General features: G+C 48.7%; 1 protein-coding gene across 1 annotated transcript in view; it reads left to right on the top strand.

Annotated features, from left to right (window-relative positions):
* LOC123663266 overlaps nt 1-18,259 on the top strand; it is a 51,614-nt gene that overhangs the window by 19,647 nt on the left and 13,708 nt on the right. Inside the window, exons 6-17 of the mRNA XM_045597956.1 lie at nt 3,128-3,509; nt 3,763-3,918; nt 4,453-4,638; nt 9,256-9,380; nt 9,577-9,736; nt 10,335-10,430; nt 10,998-11,122; nt 11,787-11,928; nt 15,185-15,361; nt 16,402-16,533; nt 16,972-17,109; nt 17,964-18,126. Of these exons, the coding sequence (XP_045453912.1) occupies nt 3,128-3,509; nt 3,763-3,918; nt 4,453-4,638; nt 9,256-9,380; nt 9,577-9,736; nt 10,335-10,430; nt 10,998-11,122; nt 11,787-11,928; nt 15,185-15,361; nt 16,402-16,533; nt 16,972-17,109; nt 17,964-18,126 (1,982 nt within the window). The remainder of the gene's footprint in view (nt 1-3,127; nt 3,510-3,762; nt 3,919-4,452; nt 4,639-9,255; nt 9,381-9,576; nt 9,737-10,334; nt 10,431-10,997; nt 11,123-11,786; nt 11,929-15,184; nt 15,362-16,401; nt 16,534-16,971; nt 17,110-17,963; nt 18,127-18,259) is intronic.

An 18,259-nucleotide genomic window follows, 5' to 3' on the forward strand; every position in this document is an offset into this window, starting at 1 on the left:
ATCATCTGAACGTCCATATTTTTTACAAAATATGGACGTTCAGAGGTCGCTAGTGTAATATTTTGCTGTTGAGTAAATACCTCTAAAACCCTAGAAAAATGATTTCTACATATTCTTAGTCTTTAGTGAGCTACTCCGGTGACTAGATTGCATTGGCATAAATGTCTGAATCTTGTTTGAGACGTGCAGCTTTTCTTTACAAAACATTACATTCTTCCTCTCGCCCCGAGTACGGATGAATTCTTAAACTTTAGCGCTTAAGAATTTAGCTAGTACAGCGTAGATTTTATTTAAGTTACACGATTTGTAACGATTGTTCTTGGTTGATATTGTAATATTATTATTAATAAAAATTATATAATTTGACGTGTTACCCAAAGAAAAATCAATCAATAACTATTAGGTAAAAAGCCCCAGGCTTAAACGAAATAATTGCGTAGTCGTAAATAGCAAGGGGGAATTGGGTCTTGGGTGTGGTTGTCGGTCAGTCCCTCGTATTTGCATGCACAATACATTGAGTATATTTGAGTATATAGTACATGAATCTTTATCTATTTACGAATTAGTAAGTGTTTCTCGCAGTTTTATCCTATATTAATATGTATATGTATCCTATATTATATTAATATGTTGGCATTTATGGCAGGTTTTTTGCTAGTATGAATTAATCTTTTATTATTGCTTTTTTTGATATTTCTGTTTAACGTAAGTAGGGTCGGTCATAACAGTAAAAAATTCTTAAAATGGGTTCAGTAATTTTACCGTTTATAGATTATAACAAAAATTAATTTAATTTTATATTTGTATCTAGGTAATCATTACATAGTATAAAACAAAGTCGCTTCTCGCTGTCTGTATGCTTAGATCTTTAAAACTACGAGGCGGATTTAGATGCGGTTGTCTTTAGTAAATAGAGTGATTCCAGATGAAGGTTTGTATGTATAATACATGCTTAATATAGTAGAGGAACACTGATAGTTTTTGCAATCGTGCGAAGCCGGAGCGGGTCGCTAGTAATAATATAAATTAATACAAATAAGAGTTTAGTGTAGATATATAATAAACATTCGATGATCTTTAAGTTATCTGAAAATCAGACCACACATCAGTTGTAGGTAAACTTATTTAAACAACTTGGGAAGAAAAAGGTCATAAAGTTTTTATTGAATTAAAGAAGTGTTTTATTTATTTTTTCTTAAGTAATAACACTAGAAACGCTATTTTTTCATAATGATCAATCTTACTTTGCATCTACGATTATAATATAATTACACAATATAGTTGGTACCTACTTAATAGGTATCAATTAGCTGACTCAGTTCTTGTAAACAATGTTAATTGTTGAATAATATGCGACGAAAGAGCACGTGCGTATTGAAAATAACAGAAGCTACCTCATATAGAAATTCTTTCAATAACACCATCATTTTTGTCCTGCTCAAAATCTGGACCTTACAGAAGACCACAGCTAAATAATACTGCTTTCAAGTAGTTTTGTGTTCCTGTGGAGAGTAGGGTGACCATAGCTTCGGAGGGAGGGGGGATTGGGGGTAAGTTCGGCGACTTACTTGCGATGCTTCTGGTGTTGTAGGCGTCTTTAGGCTACGGTAATCGCTTAACACCCAGACAAGCCGTACGCTTGTTTTTGTTGCCGACCCTACCACCAATTCCCCCAGGAGCTCTGGTTACCTTACTCACCAACAGGAACACAGCACTGCTTGAAAGCAGTATTATTTATCTGTGATCTTCTGTAAAGTCGAGGTACTTCCCCAGTCGGGCTGCTTCATTTTTTGAGCAGGAAATTTCCTGCTGTGCCTTACCTCAGTTAAAACCTACCTACCTATTTGTTTGTTGACCTAGTTGTATTAAAAAAAAAACATAAAGCGAAATTATTGTAATGTTTACTGCATTAATTAACTTTAAACCAGTAATGATTTTTGAAATCGAACTGGGACTCCCATATCTTGCGAAGTGCGAAGAATAAAAAAAATGCTTTATTATTTTTTTAGTTAGTTATATAGATTAGCACAGATAGGTTCTGGAGTATATAAAATTTTCGACATGAATTCGAACCGGATACGCATAAACTATATAAATATAGTTTCCATTCTTATTAAAATGCGATTGGAGTCTAAGTTCGTATAGGCGTAACGGATTTTTATACAGTACGTTTTCACTTCATAATATATGCTAATAATATATTTATGTCAATAGTAAATATGAGGTAAATACAAAAGTATACATGGTAAATCACATAAACAAAAATGAATTAGTTAAATGGAAAACATGATTTATAAGTGTAATTTTTTATTCAATTATTATAATTACATTTAATTATATCTAAATAAATAAATTATATCATGATTCAATAGCACGCGTGTCATGGCGTTATTACAGAGTGTATTATCAAGCTTTATCATTTATCAACCGTTTGACACGTTGCGATACTAAGCTATTTTAATTAAGTAAATAAATGACTTCCCTTTACGGTTGGTTTCCGTTACCTATCCATCGTTAGTTTCGCTTACCGGTGATTGACTTTGACATGACCTTCTTACGAATTGTATTGAGCCATGTATTAAAAAAAAACGAATCATCTCTTTAATATAAGAATCAGGCATAAGAACCGCAGTTAAAGACATTTTATGTCATTGTTTTATAAATATCGAATAAAAAAATATTTAAAAAATTCGTGACCATATCAGTTCTATGTATTTTTACCGTCCTACGAATAGATCGTCTACCACAGTGCAACTATTTATACGCCAGCAGTAACTTAGACATTGATTTTATCAGTAGTTTAATATTAGAATCATTGCCGTTAAGAAATCCGAGACGAGACTTAGTTTTTTGACGCTGCTGCAGTTTTGACCCCTCTTAAGTTTTGTTCCAAGAATTGAAACAATGTGCACCATGTTTAGATACAACCTCTTTACCACCTTTTATATGTAAATGTGAAAAGGTTCCGATGGAGCCGATAGACGCTAAACAATAGTGATAATAATTCCGATCACACAACAGCCGACGCAGTTACCGTTACGATATGCAAATAGAAACGAAAAGTGACACGATAACGAATATGATATAAAATAATCAAGATGATGAAGTTCAAATCCTTGTTCCGTAGAGGACCAAGTCAGGGGAAGCAGGAGGCGACTCTGAAAGGCGCCCCGTCGATCTCCAGCCTCGACTCGAAACACCACAAAGTAGCCCCAGCTAGAGAAAAGACACTTAAAATATTCGGATCCAAGGAGAAGCTACACAAAGCGCACAAAAAGAAGGATCTAGGAAATAACAATGCGGTATTGGAGGATCCCGAACTGAGGGAAGGCTTAGAGTTCGAAGATGGGCAGGTTAGATCTCACGATTACGACAGCGCAGAGGAGCTGGGGGTGGGTTCCGTAGACGAGCGAGGTTCCCAGGAGTGTGTCAGCCTACCGGTTACGCTAAACGCTGACCACATGCCGGGCTTCCAGGAGGTCGAGCTCAGGCCCAGGGTTCCATCTGAGGTGGGTTATTTAACATTCACTTTCACCGACTAAATAAATGGTGGTCTTTGTTTTAATTTTAACAATGGTTACTTTATCGCTGGCACTTTCACCTAAAATGCTTTGTGAAACTTTGACAACACTAGTAATCGCGGTGTTGGGAAAATGTACCATTCGTTTACATGATATTTGAACAATTATGCCACTATTCGTACTCCAGCTATGAAATATATATTTTAATATGCCTAAATAATTATATGTTTTGTTATTACAGGCATCGCTAACATCAGGTGTTCGTGAGTTAGAATCGCTGAGGAGAGAACTGGAGGCGAGTGCGATGGAGCGAGCACAATTACAAGCACGCGTTGATGAGCTACTGGAGCGGGCCAATGAAGCGGATAGATTGCGGGCTGAACTTGAACGGCTCAAGGTAATACACGATATATCAATTACACACCGTTTATTCGGTAATCGTCTGTGACAATTATAGTGTCTTGAATAGGTATCATTATTATCAATTCTAATAGGATCAATTACTAGTAGGTTTCATTAATATTGGATTTTAATATATTTCGTGTAAAGTTATTTTAAATATTTAATCAGTACCTACCATTTGAAGATTGCTGAGTGTAGCTTTAAGTTTATCGTAAATGTATTTGAATTCATGAATCTGAATAGCTGAAAATGTGATATTTTCACAAAGCGAAACATGGCTCCTTTTTAAAAGAAACACATCTTTTCAAATTAATCGATTAGAAGAGTGACAAGGAGTATAATGTTTTTAGGTACTATAGTTTTTATTAGTATTTGGGCATTTATCTCTAACTTTCTTAAAATAAATACTTTGCTTTTTTAACTAAATTTTGAATATTTGTGTCTAGTATTCGACTTAGTCAAAGATATATTTTCCTATACGAGTATATGAGTTTGTAACGATGTTTGTGTTGTTGCGGTATGCGGTCAGAGCCATGAGGGAGAGCGCGCGGCGGCGCTGGAGCGGCTGGCGGACGAGAACGGCGCGCTGCGGGCGCGCCTGCGCGGCGTCGCGCACTCGCCGCTGTCCGACAGCGAGAAGAGACAACTGCTGCTGGCGCCCGCGCCGCGCCGCATGCACTCCTCCGCGCCCGCCTCCATCGCGCTCGCGCACAACGTAACTATATTGCATATTACACACACACTCGCCGCTGTCCGACAGCGAGAAGAGACAACTGCTGCTGGCGCCCGCGCCGCGCCGCATGCACTCCTCCGCGCCCGCCTCCATCGCGCTCGCGCACAACGTAACTATATTGCATATTACACACACACTCGCCGCTGTCCGACAGCGAGAAGAGACAACTGCTGCTGGCGCCCGCGCCGCGCCGCATGCACTCCTCCGCGCCCGCCTCCATCGCGCTCGCGCACAACGTAACTATATTGCATATTACACACACACTCGCCGCTGTCCGACAGCGAGAAGAGACAACTGCTGCTGGCGCCCGCGCCGCGCCGCATGCACTCCTCCGCGCCCGCCTCCATCGCGCTCGCGCACAACGTAACTATATTGCATATTACACACACACTCGCCGCTGTCCGACAGCGAGAAGAGACAACTGCTGCTGGCGCCCGCGCCGCGCCGCATGCACTCCTCCGCGCCCGCCTCCATCGCGCTCGCGCACAACGTAACTATATTGCATATTACACACACACTCGCCGCTGTCCGACAGCGAGAAGAGACAACTGCTGCTGGCGCCCGCGCCGCGCCGCATGCACTCCTCCGCGCCCGCCTCCATCGCGCTCGCGCACAACGTAACTATATTGCATATTACACACACACTCGCCGCTGTCCGACAGCGAGAAGAGACAACTGCTGCTGGCGCCCGCGCCGCGCCGCATGCACTCCTCCGCGCCCGCCTCCATCGCGCTCGCGCACAACGTAACTATATTGCATATTACACACACACTCGCCGCTGTCCGACAGCGAGAAGAGACAACTGCTGCTGGCGCCCGCGCCGCGCCGCATGCACTCCTCCGCGCCCGCCTCCATCGCGCTCGCGCACAACGTAACTATATTGCATATTACACACACACTCGCCGCTGTCCGACAGCGAGAAGAGACAACTGCTGCTGGCGCCCGCGCCGCGCCGCATGCACTCCTCCGCGCCCGCCTCCATCGCGCTCGCGCACAACGTAACTATATTGCATATTACACACACACTCGCCGCTGTCCGACAGCGAGAAGAGACAACTGCTGCTGGCGCCCGCGCCGCGCCGCATGCACTCCTCCGCGCCCGCCTCCATCGCGCTCGCGCACAACGTAACTATATTGCATATTACACACACACTCGCCGCTGTCCGACAGCGAGAAGAGACAACTGCTGCTGGCGCCCGCGCCGCGCCGCATGCACTCCTCCGCGCCCGCCTCCATCGCGCTCGCGCACAACGTAACTATATTGCATATTACACACACACTCGCCGCTGTCCGACAGCGAGAAGAGACAACTGCTGCTGGCGCCCGCGCCGCGCCGCATGCACTCCTCCGCGCCCGCCTCCATCGCGCTCGCGCACAACGTAACTATATTGCATATTACACACACACTCGCCGCTGTCCGACAGCGAGAAGAGACAACTGCTGCTGGCGCCCGCGCCGCGCCGCATGCACTCCTCCGCGCCCGCCTCCATCGCGCTCGCGCACAACGTAACTATATTGCATATTACACACACACTCGCCGCTGTCCGACAGCGAGAAGAGACAACTGCTGCTGGCGCCCGCGCCGCGCCGCATGCACTCCTCCGCGCCCGCCTCCATCGCGCTCGCGCACAACGTAACTATATTGCATATTACACACACACTCGCCGCTGTCCGACAGCGAGAAGAGACAACTGCTGCTGGCGCCCGCGCCGCGCCGCATGCACTCCTCCGCGCCCGCCTCCATCGCGCTCGCGCACAACGTAACTATATTGCATATTACACACACACTCGCCGCTGTCCGACAGCGAGAAGAGACAACTGCTGCTGGCGCCCGCGCCGCGCCGCATGCACTCCTCCGCGCCCGCCTCCATCGCGCTCGCGCACAACGTAACTATATTGCATATTACACACACACTCGCCGCTGTCCGACAGCGAGAAGAGACAACTGCTGCTGGCGCCCGCGCCGCGCCGCATGCACTCCTCCGCGCCCGCCTCCATCGCGCTCGCGCACAACGTAACTATATTGCATATTACACACACACTCGCCGCTGTCCGACAGCGAGAAGAGACAACTGCTGCTGGCGCCCGCGCCGCGCCGCATGCACTCCTCCGCGCCCGCCTCCATCGCGCTCGCGCACAACGTAACTATATTGCATATTACACACACACTCGCCGCTGTCCGACAGCGAGAATATTGCATATTATCAAAATTTAAAACTGTATACTTTTTACCTGTGTATTTTTTAATCAATTTTTATAATTATTCTTAATGTGAACCTACCACTGGAAACGTAGGTTTAACATTTTTTTACGTTGCATACATCACCTCGAGATCGTAGACAGACACAAAGCAGACGTAAACATTAACAGACATATCATCATAATTACATCTTGTACAAATATTCACGAGAAGACAGTAATAAAGCCAGTTTTGTGCATCAATCCGTTACTCAAAATTTAAATAAAACTGTATTTGATATAACGGCTTTTTATATATGCTCGACATACCACAGAATGGAAACGCAATGCTAGAATGAAAAAATAGAAAGAGTTGTTAGTCCTATCAGTAAAAATCCATTTCTTCCTGATATTTCCAATCAAAATTGTGTATTTATTATATAACCTACCCGATATATAAAAGTCGTAATCAAATTATTAACAAAGTTAACAGATGCTCAGGCATGGCTACTCGTATTTCGTTATTCGGAACCAGTCTATCAATTTAAAAGATAATATGTATTAATTTAAAGTATGAATGTTTTTAGGCAGACGAAAGACCTCTAAGGCGATATCATCAAGGTTATGTTACATTTTTTTTAATTTTCTTACCACTAAACACATTGATAATTAAATAAAAAGGTTAACAGGTTTTTTTATGCATTTAATTAAGTGTATCTCTCAAACTCGTTGTGGGTACATACACTTTGAATTTTTTTTTACTTTAATTTGTTTGTGATTATTATTGTATGTAAAGGTTGAGGAAACATTTGAGTTTTGATGATTTTGACTCTTAGTTTAAGCAGTTTTTGATTTGAATACTATTTAGAAAAATATGTTAATCCCACCAAAAACATTTTCATGTAAAATGTTGCCAAGACGAGATCATATGGCTCGCACTGTCAAAAAGTTATCAGATCTCATGTAGAGCCAAGCTTCTAACTCTACACGCCCTAACTCTACAAGCCCTAACTTCACAAACTCTACACCTTAGTCAAAATATGTGGCTTGGCCGTTTCGTTACTACCGGCTGCGATGTTGTAGATGACATATATTTTGATGATATATATTTTCTCTTTTTATTTTTATTTGTATTATATATCAATTTTTCTTCTTCTTTTTATTTTTTCTTTAATAGAACTATTGTATAACAGAAAAGTAATAAACAGTGAATAAATTTTTCACCTTACGCCCACGTGACGGTAGCGAAACGGCCAAGCCACATATTTTGACTAAGGTGTAGAGTTTGTGAAGTTAGGGCTTGTAGAGTTAGGGCGTGTAGAGTTAGAAGCTTTGCTCTACATGAGATCTGATACCTTTTTGACAGTGCGAGCCATATGATCTCGTCTTGGCAACATTTTATATGAAAATGTTTTTGGTGGGATTTCACTTCTTTTTGTAAGTTGCTTATGACAATATCATAGCTGCATTTTACCTCCGACACATTTTATACCATAAATATCATCCAATCTTCACCATATTCGGGTTAAACACGCTGTTTTTGATTTTATGTTGAACTGATATGCAAACGGTGATCTCCACCAAAACTTAAATACCAAAATTACAAAATATAAATTTTCGACATTAACTAATAACCGATTTTTATTTTTTATGTATTTTATTATTATTATTTATAACAAGGAGTCCCTATATCAATTTTCAGATCTCTAGCATCAAAATTTGCGGAAGTCTCATACAAACTTCCATCCTCTAGTTTAAGGTTTAAAAGTTCCAAGTTTTAGAATTTTTTTTGTTGTTTGTGTACTAATACTAGCTTACAACCAAATTTCAGCTTTCTGGGACTTCAGGAAGTACTCTAAGAATTTTGATGATCATCAGTGAGTGACGAAATCGGGGTTTTTTAGATATCAATAAAATCTAAAGTATAAGAGCTTGATGCAATTGAAACTTTATCTGTTTAATAAGCCCACTATTGACATCATATCCTGAGAATTTCGTTTATCTGGTATAATCCAAACCCAAGTTATGAGGGTTCAAAAAAACGACGAAGCGCTTCGAGAAAAGATAGGTAGTGCTTTTCGTTTTTTTTTTTGGCTCGTCTTGGTGGGGGCACTGCCGTGCCCCCGGATACTAAAAAAAAATACTACACAAATAGTTTTTTTTGTGCTTACATCAATAAAATATTTCTTTTTAAAAATCTAGAGAGCAGACATTTACCTGATTAAAAAAAATACTGCTGCGAATAAATTGTCGTTACATAAATAATATTATTCAAACATAAATAATTACCACGATCGTGAGTCGAAGTCGCTACCGCAGATTTCAGTCGACTACATGCACTACTACACTACATCAGTAAGGTTATCACCAGTCACCTTGTTTCTTACTACAGTAAATTTCATGTAATGCTAAATATTCCAGGGGGAAGGAGACAGTGGCGAGGCGACTACTCCGGAATGGGACAAACATTCGTCATCGTCTCTCAGCGAGGTCTCCGTCGCTTGTCTGCAAGATCGCATCTTGCAAATGGAAGAACACCATTACAGGTATTATCGATATTAATCAGTTTCTGTTGTAAAGTACATGTACATAAAGTATGTAAAAGTACAAATTACCCGCCTGCCCAGCGTGGTGACTATGGGCAAAACACATTGAGTTTGGGAGGCCTATGTCCAGGAGTGGACTGCGATACTATAATAAATAATTTGAAAAAAATCTATATGCTTAGTTTCGATTCTATAGTACAAGTGAAGAGCTACAAGCTACACTGGCCGAACTCGCCGACTTACAATCGCAACTGGCCGACGCGCAGGCCGACAATGAACGACTGGCCGACGAGAAGCAAGTCTTATTGGAATCTCTGTGTCGGCAAACAGAAAAACTAGAAGATAGCCGAACAAAGGTATAATAAAATTTAATATATAATACTGTATTATTTTATTTTCTTCAATTTCTTTTGAAAGATAATCATACATGAACAATTTGTCTTTACCGAAATCCTTTTAACATTTATATATGGCAATAAAGTTCCGCTGTGTGGTTCCGGCAGAATATAGTCACCCCCTCTCTTCCCGTGGGTGTCGTAAAAGGTGACTAAGGGATAACACTGTTCCCCTATCAACCTTGGAACTTAAAAAGCCAACCGATGGCGGGATAACCATCCAACTGCTGGCTTTGAAATACACAGGCCGAAGATGGGCAGCAGCATCTCCGGTGCGAAAAAGCCAGCCCTGCGGTCACCGACCCGCCTGCTCAATGCGGTGATTATGGGCAACACACATGAGTTCGCGCAATTTTGTCGCGAACTTGTGGAGGCCTATGTCTAGCAGTGGACTGTATAGGCTGTAATGATATCAAAAAATGTTAAAAAATGTTATAAAAATGTTAAAATAATAAAGTTCTGAAACAATACACATGTCCTGCATTCAAAAGGTCTTAAAAGTTAAGTTAAATACTTGCATATAATTTTTTTAATAAAAAAAATAATGTATTTTTTTCAGGTTGACACATTACAAGAACTGTTAATGAGAGAAGGTGTAGAGCCTGAAACAGTTGTCTCTGGAGATATCGATCAACAACTGTTCGCAGTTTTAAAGGTAAGGTTTTAATATTTTACTTAAAAAATTTAATAAAATTTTCAATATAATTATAGGTCATTGGAAGGTTTATGCAGAACTACCTTGCCAGAGTAGCTCATATATTAGGATTAGGACAACGTAAAATTAAAAAAAGGGATCCTTAGCCCGTCGCAGCGCTCCGCACAGCGCTTCCTCCACATCGACTTCGTCCTAAGCGATCTTGCTAAGAGACACCCTTAAAACGAACAGACATCCCGAGCCCAATTAAAGGGCTCCCCTTCTTCTTTCACGGCCGGGTTTTAGTATCTGGCCACCCCACCCGGTAACACTTTCAAGGCCGATAGGCTTAACCGCACTAATCAATTCGAAAAAAAATAATTAAAAAAAGGCTCGGATTTTTTTTACATGAAACTTGATCAATAACACCTCGTAAATGCTAACTGCGGTCCGTCAAATGGATGAATCCATTTGACGGACCGCATTTAGCAGTCAGGAATTTATTTATTAATGTTTTCCTTTTATTTTTTTCATTTCTTTTCCAATCAATGAAAATGTACTCATACAACTTTTTATATTTTGATAAAGGTCTCACAAGAGGAACGAAGACTACTGCTAAGTAAACAAGAACAGCTTGAAGCGGATCTTGCTGAAATGAAAACGAAGCTAGAGGAGAAAACCAAAGAAAATGAAACGCTTACTGAAAAGATTAGGTAAGTACAAAACTTAAGAGGATAGTATTTTAAAAATTAATTATTGGAATATTTTTAGTCTGTTTTTTATACAAACGAGTACTGAGTATCGCTCTCGCACATTTCCAATATTGATAGAGTAAGATGGGTCATTGTTAGGGGTGGGGCCAACGTCTTTTTTCTTGTTTTGAAATTATAAAGGCACGTTCATATGAAACAATCTACGAACTGCTTTCTTATCACCCCTATTCTATGAATTGAGCCTCGAGTAATTATTTATTGCTTTCCAAACTTTAAGAAATGGCTCGCAAAAATAAAATTGACTCATATGATGAAATTATCTCACTAACAAATACCCAATTTATGGACTTCTGGAAATCTTGTTTTTGGAAGTGGTTCAAATTGGAGAAATGTGGAAGAAAGTCTAGAGCGCTCTATGGACGATGTTGAGAACTAAAATTATTTTCTGTCATAAAACCTGTGTTTTAGTTTTTTTTTTTTATATTCATGGATTTATTGATAAATATTTTATTTTTGAAGATTTGTAACAAAATTTTCCTTGTCATATCTCGTCACTAAGCAAAGACCTCCTTTTTTCTTTTGGGGTTTTACTATTGGGGTTAAAATAAATGTACGTTAGTATCGTGGCAGATCATAAATATATACGTGTGTATGTTAACGGTAGGTCGTTGGAGCTGACCGCGGAGCGTTCAGAAGCGGAGCGAGCGCAGTGGGAGCAGGAGGCGGGCGCGGCGAGGGAGGCGGCCGCCGCGCGACAGCACCAGATCACCGCGCTGGGGGACCTGCTGGCCGCCGCGCAGGCGCAGGTACGCGACACCTCCGCTAGTGTCTACACACGGGGGAGCGGGAGGCGGGAGGCGGCGGCCGCGCGACAGCACCAGATCACCACGCTGGGGGACCTGCTGGCCGCCGCGCAGGCGCAGGTACGCGACACCTCCGCTAGTGTCTACACACGGGGGAGCGGGAGGCGGGAGGCGGCGGCCGCGCGACAGCACCAGATCACCACGCTGGGGGACCTGCTGGCCGCCGCGCAGGCGCAGGTACGCGACACCTCCGCTAGTGTCTACACACGGGGGGCGGGAGGCGGGCGCGGCGAGGGAGGCGGCCGCCGCGCGACAGCACCAGATCACCGCGCTGGGGGACCTGCTGGCCGCCGCGCAGGCGCAGGTACGCGACACCTCCGCTAGTGTCTACACACGGGGGAGCGGGAGGCGGGAGGCGGCGGCCGCGCGACAGCACCAGATCACCACGCTGGGGGACCTGCTGGCCGCCGCGCAGGCGCAGGTACGCGACACCTCCGCTAGTGTCTACACACGGGGGAGCGGGAGGCGGGAGGCGGCGGCCGCGCGACAGCACCAGATCACCACGCTGGGGGACCTGCTGGCCGCCGCGCAGGCGCAGGTACGCGACACCTCCGCTAGTGTCTACACACGGGGGAGCGGGAGGCGGGAGGCGGCGGCCGCGCGACAGCACCAGATCACCACGCTGGGGGACCTGCTGGCCGCCGCGCAGGCGCAGGTACGCGACACCTCCGCTAGTGTCTACACACGGGGGAGCGGGAGGCGGGAGGCGGCGGCCGCGCGACAGCACCAGATCACCACGCTGGGGGACCTGCTGGCCGCCGCGCAGGCGCAGGTACGCGACACCTCCGCTAGTGTCTACACACGGGGGGCGGGAGGCGGGAGGCGGCCGCCGCGCGACAGCACCAGATCACCACGCTGGGGGACCTGCTGGCCGCCGCGCAGGCGCAGGTACGCGACACCTCCGCTAGTGTCTACACACGGGGGAGCGGGAGGCGGGAGGCGGCGGCCGCGCGACAGCACCAGATCACCACGCTGGGGGACCTGCTGGCCGCCGCGCAGGCGCAGGTACGCGACACCTCCGCTAGTGTCTACACACGGGGGGCGGGAGGCGGGAGGCGGGAGGCGGCCGCCGCGCGACAGCACCAGATCACCGCGCTGGGGGACCTGCTGGCCGCCGCGCAGGCGCAGGTACGCGACACCTCCGCTAGTGTCTACACACGGGGGAGCGGGAGGCGGGAGGCGGCGGCCGCGCGACAGCACCAGATCACCACGCTGGGGGACCTGCTGGCCGCCGCGCAGGCGCAGGTACGCGACACCTCCGCTAGTGTCTACACACGGGGGAGCGGGAGGCGGGAGGCGGCGGCCGCGCGACAGCACCAGATCACCACGCTGGGGGACCTGCTGGCCGCCGCGCAGGCGCAGGTACGCGACACCTCCGCTAGTGTCTACACACGGGGGAGCGGGAGGCGGGAGGCGGCGGCCGCGCGACAGCACCAGATCACCACGCTGGGGGACCTGCTGGCCGCCGCGCAGGCGCAGGTACGCGACACCTCCGCTAGTGTCTACACACGGGGGGCGGGAGGCGGGAGGCGGCGGCCGCGCGACAGCACCAGATCACCACGCTGGGGGACCTGCTGGCCGCCGCGCAGGCGCAGGTACGCGACACCTCCGCTAGTGTCTACACACGGGGGAGCGGGAGGCGGGAGGCGGCGGCCGCGCGACAGCACCAGATCACCACGCTGGGGGACCTGCTGGCCGCCGCGCAGGCGCAGGTACGCGACACCTCCGCTAGTGTCTACACCCGGGGGGCGGGAGGCGGGAGGCGGGAGGCGGCCGCCGCGCGACAGCACCAGATCACCGCGCTGGGGGACCTGCTGGCCGCCGCGCAGGCGCAGGTACGCGACACCTCCGCTAGTGTCTACACACGGGGGAGCGGGAGGCGGGAGGCGGCGGCCGCGCGACAGCACCAGATCACCACGCTGGGGGACCTGCTGGCCGCCGCGCAGGCGCAGGTACGCGACACCTCCGCTAGTGTCTACACACGGGGGAGCGGGAGGCGGGAGGCGGCGGCCGCGCGACAGCACCAGATCACCACGCTGGGGGACCTGCTGGCCGCCGCGCAGGCGCAGGTACGCGACACCTCCGCTAGTGTCTACACACGGGGGAGCGGGAGGCGGGAGGCGGCGGCCGCGCGACAGCACCAGATCACCACGCTGGGGGACCTGCTGGCCGCCGCGCAGGCGCAGGTACGCGACACCTCCGCTAGTGCCTACACACGGGGGGCGGGAGGCGGGAGGCGGCGGCCGCGCGACAGCACCAGATCACCACGCTGGGGGACCTGCTGGCCGCCGCGCAGGCGCAGGTACGCGACACCTCCGCTAGTGTCTACACACGGGGGAGCGGGAGGCGGGAGGCGGCGGCCGCGCGACAGCACCAGATCACCACGCTGGGGGACCTGCTGGCCGCCGCGCAGGCGCAGGTACGCGACACCTCCGCTAGTGTCTACACACGGGGGGCGGGAGGCGGGAGGCGGGAGGCGGCCGCCGCGCGACAGCACCAGATCACCACGCTGGGGGACCTGCTGGCCGCCGCGCAGGCGCAGGTACGCGACACCTCCGCTAGTGTCTACACACGGGGGGCGGGAGGCGGGAGGCGGGAGGCGGCCGCCGCGCGACAGCACCAGATCACCACGCTGGGGGACCTGCTGGCCGCCGCGCAGGCGCAGGTACGCGACACCTCCGCTAGTGTCTACACACGGGGGGCGGGAGGCGGGAGGCGGGAGGCGGCCGCCGCGCGACAGCACCAGATCACCACGCTGGGGGACCTGCTGGCCGCCGCGCAGGCGCAGGTACGCGACACCTCCGCTAGTGTCTACACACGGGGGGCGGGAGGCGGGAGGCGGGAGGCGGCCGCCGCGCGACAGCACCAGATCACCACGCTGGGGGACCTGCTGGCCGCCGCGCAGGCGCAGGTACGCGACACCTCCGCTAGTGTCTACACACGGCGGGAGGCGGTCTATCATTTTGACCGATATGATGATGGGCACGCTGATTCTACTTTTATTCGAATACTGGTGCATGTCGCGTCACTACGTCGTAGAATGTGTAATATGTATTTATTTAATTATTTTTTCGATTATCTATCTATGCTGTATTACTTGTCGAATATTAATATAATTTAAAGTCATTTTTTTTCGTTTTCGAGCAAACAAGCACCTAATTATTTCATAATATTTTAAAATAACACGTGTGCTGCGCAGCTGGCGGGCGCGGCGGAGGGCGCGGCGGCGGCGGAGGCGGCGGCCGCGGCGGCGGCGCGGCGCGAGGCGGAGGCGGCCACGGCGCGCGCGCACGCGCTGTCGGAGCGGCTCGCGCACGCGCAGCGCCAGCTCGACCGCGCGCACTCCGACGCGCGCAAGCTGCACGACGACGCGCTGGTACGGGCCGCGCTCTGCGCACCGCCACACTGTGTCACACATCTCCACTAGACTCACGTACGCGCACGCGCTGTCGGAGCGGCTCGCGCACGCGCAGCGCCAGCTCGACCGCGCGCACTCCGACGCGCGCAAGCTGCACGACGACGCGCTGGTACGGGCCGCACTCTCGCACCGCCACACTGTGTCACACATCTCCACTAGACTCACGTACGCGCACGCGCTGTCGGAGCGGCTCGCGCACGCGCAGCGCCAGCTCGACCGCGCGCACTCCGACGCGCGCAAGCTGCACGACGACGCGCTGGTACGGGCCGCACTCTCGCACCGCCACACTGTGTCACACATCTCCACTAGACTCACGTACGCGCACGCGCTGTCGGAGCGGCTCGCGCACGCGCAGCGCCAGCTCGACCGCGCGCACTCCGACGCGCGCAAGCTGCACGACGACGCGCTGGTACGGGCCGCACTCTCGCACCGCCACACTGTGTCACACATCTCCACTAGACTCACGTACGCGCACGCGCTGTCGGAGCGGCTCGCGCACGCGCAGCGCCAGCTCGACCGCGCGCACTCCGACGCGCGCAAGCTGCACGACGACGCGCTGGTACGGGCCGCACTCTCGCACCGCCACACTGTGTCACACATCTCCACTAGACTCACGTACGCGCACGCGCTGTCGGAGCGGCTCGCGCACGCGCAGCGCCAGCTCGACCGCGCGCACTCCGACGCGCGCAAGCTGCACGACGACGCGCTGGTACGGGCCGCACTCTCGCACCGCCACACTGTGTCACACATCTCCACTAGACTCACGTACGCGCACGCGCTGTCGGAGCGGCTCGCGCACGCGCAGCGCCAGCTCGACCGCGCGCACTCCGACGCGCGCAAGCTGCACGACGACGCGCTGGTACGGGCCGCACTCTGCGTCACACATCTCCACTAGACTCACCAGCTCGACAGTCTCAAAAACATTTAACTGAAATTAAGCTAAAGCGACATTAATATAAAATACAAAATAATATAATATGTACTATAAATTATCGTAGGTGTCGAGAAATACAGCAAAGACTACGATATCGGAGCTGGAGTTCCAGTTGGAACAGTTGCGACAGGAGAAGACCGCGCTACAAGGTGAACTGGAAACTTTGCAGGAAAACTCTTCGGAACTACAGATTCAAGTAAGTTTCAAAAATGATCCAATTAAATTATTCAACTTCATTAGTGTATGGGGCACAGTAAGAAATATCCTGCTTAAAATTCTTATGTGCCCTGTAACTCAATAAAACTGATTTAAGAAATGCTTCTGACTACTTCACTCCTGAGGTAAGTAATGTAGCTAGACCAGAGCTCTTAGGGAGAGTCGGGGTTACGAGCGGTTACGCGCTTGCTATGCCTCTGACGTTTTAGACGTCCACAGGCTACGGTAACCGCTTTCGAATAGGTGTGTCGTACACGTGTTTGCCACACTAATCGTAATATATAGTATATAAAAAAAAAATCAATTATTTTATTTATTTTATATTAATATCCTTCAAATAGCCAAGTTTTGTAAACTAAGAAGCGTCATCATATCAATTTTCCTTTTGTTTGTATTTAAAAGTCGCCACATTTCACAGGTCCAAGTGGCGACAGATGAGAAGCTAGCGCTGATGAGTCGAGCGGGCGAGGCGCTGGCTCGGGCGGCCGAGCTGGAGAGGCAGCTGCAGGACGCGAGGGGCCGCCTGGCGCAGCTCGCGCGCGACCGCGAGAGGGACGTGAGTGTCGGCCGGCCGCGGGGCTCAGCTGTTCCCACTGGTTGCATTGTCACATCCCTCCGGCTCTCTTCCTCTATGTAGAAGAGGGATCAGAACTTAATACACCACGTTACTCCACTTCGGGTTGGCGAAAATATTCGATACTATGAGTGACGGTCGCTATCAATTGTCTATGATAACAACCGGGACCGACAGCTTAACGTGCTCTCCGGGCGAGGCACTGTCAGGAGATCCACAAGGACAGAAACCCGGATTAGAATTAAATATTAGTACAAATACAAATATTCACTCTGAGCGGGAATCGAACCTTCGATCGCCGGTGTAGCCGTTAACACAGCATGACTAATAATAATTAAATGCATATAACTGGATGTTAGGTATTGGAAAGAGTAAAACTGTTTCTCCGACTGGATAACACGTAACAAATATTTGTATTGGTCATACAGATGATTTTACGAAAAATTAAATTTTACAAATATACTTTTGTATAACGTAGTAGTAGCTTTGTGGCTACGGCAGTAAAAATATAGCCACCTCCTCTCTTCCTGTGGGTGTCGTAAGAGGCGACTAAGGAATAACACAGTTCCACTTCCACCTTGGAACTCAAAAAGTCGACCGATGCGGGATAATCATCCAACTGCTGGTTTTGAAATACACAGGCCGAAGACGGGCAGCAACGTCTTCGGTGCGACAAAGCCAACCCTGCGGTCACACACCCACCTGCCCAGCGTGGTGACTATGGGCAAAACACATGAGTTCACGCCATTTTTGGCACGAACTTATTGAGGCCTATGTCCAGTAGTGGACTGGGAAAGGCTGCTGTGATGATGATATGATAACGATTTTTTGCACAGGAGGCTGAATGGAAACAATTCCAGAGCGACTTGCTCATGACGGTTCGTGTCGCCAATGACTTTAAGACAGAAGCCCAAAGAGAACTAGAAAGACTTGTATCTGAGAATAAAAACGCTAGAGACCGCATTCGGATGCTGGAAGACCAAATTCACTCGCTTAAAGGTAAGCCAAGAAACATAGGTCCAAATTAGATGTAGCATGAGAATTTTTTGAGAACACTCGTTTAGTTAAATTCAATATTTTTTATTGCATGTGGTTCAGTAGAACTAGACGTTTGATTGAAGGTTTTTTTTTA

This window comes from Melitaea cinxia, chromosome 20 (genome assembly GCF_905220565.1).
Source record: "Melitaea cinxia chromosome 20, ilMelCinx1.1, whole genome shotgun sequence".
NCBI classification, from domain to species: Eukaryota; Metazoa; Arthropoda; class Insecta; order Lepidoptera; family Nymphalidae; genus Melitaea; species Melitaea cinxia.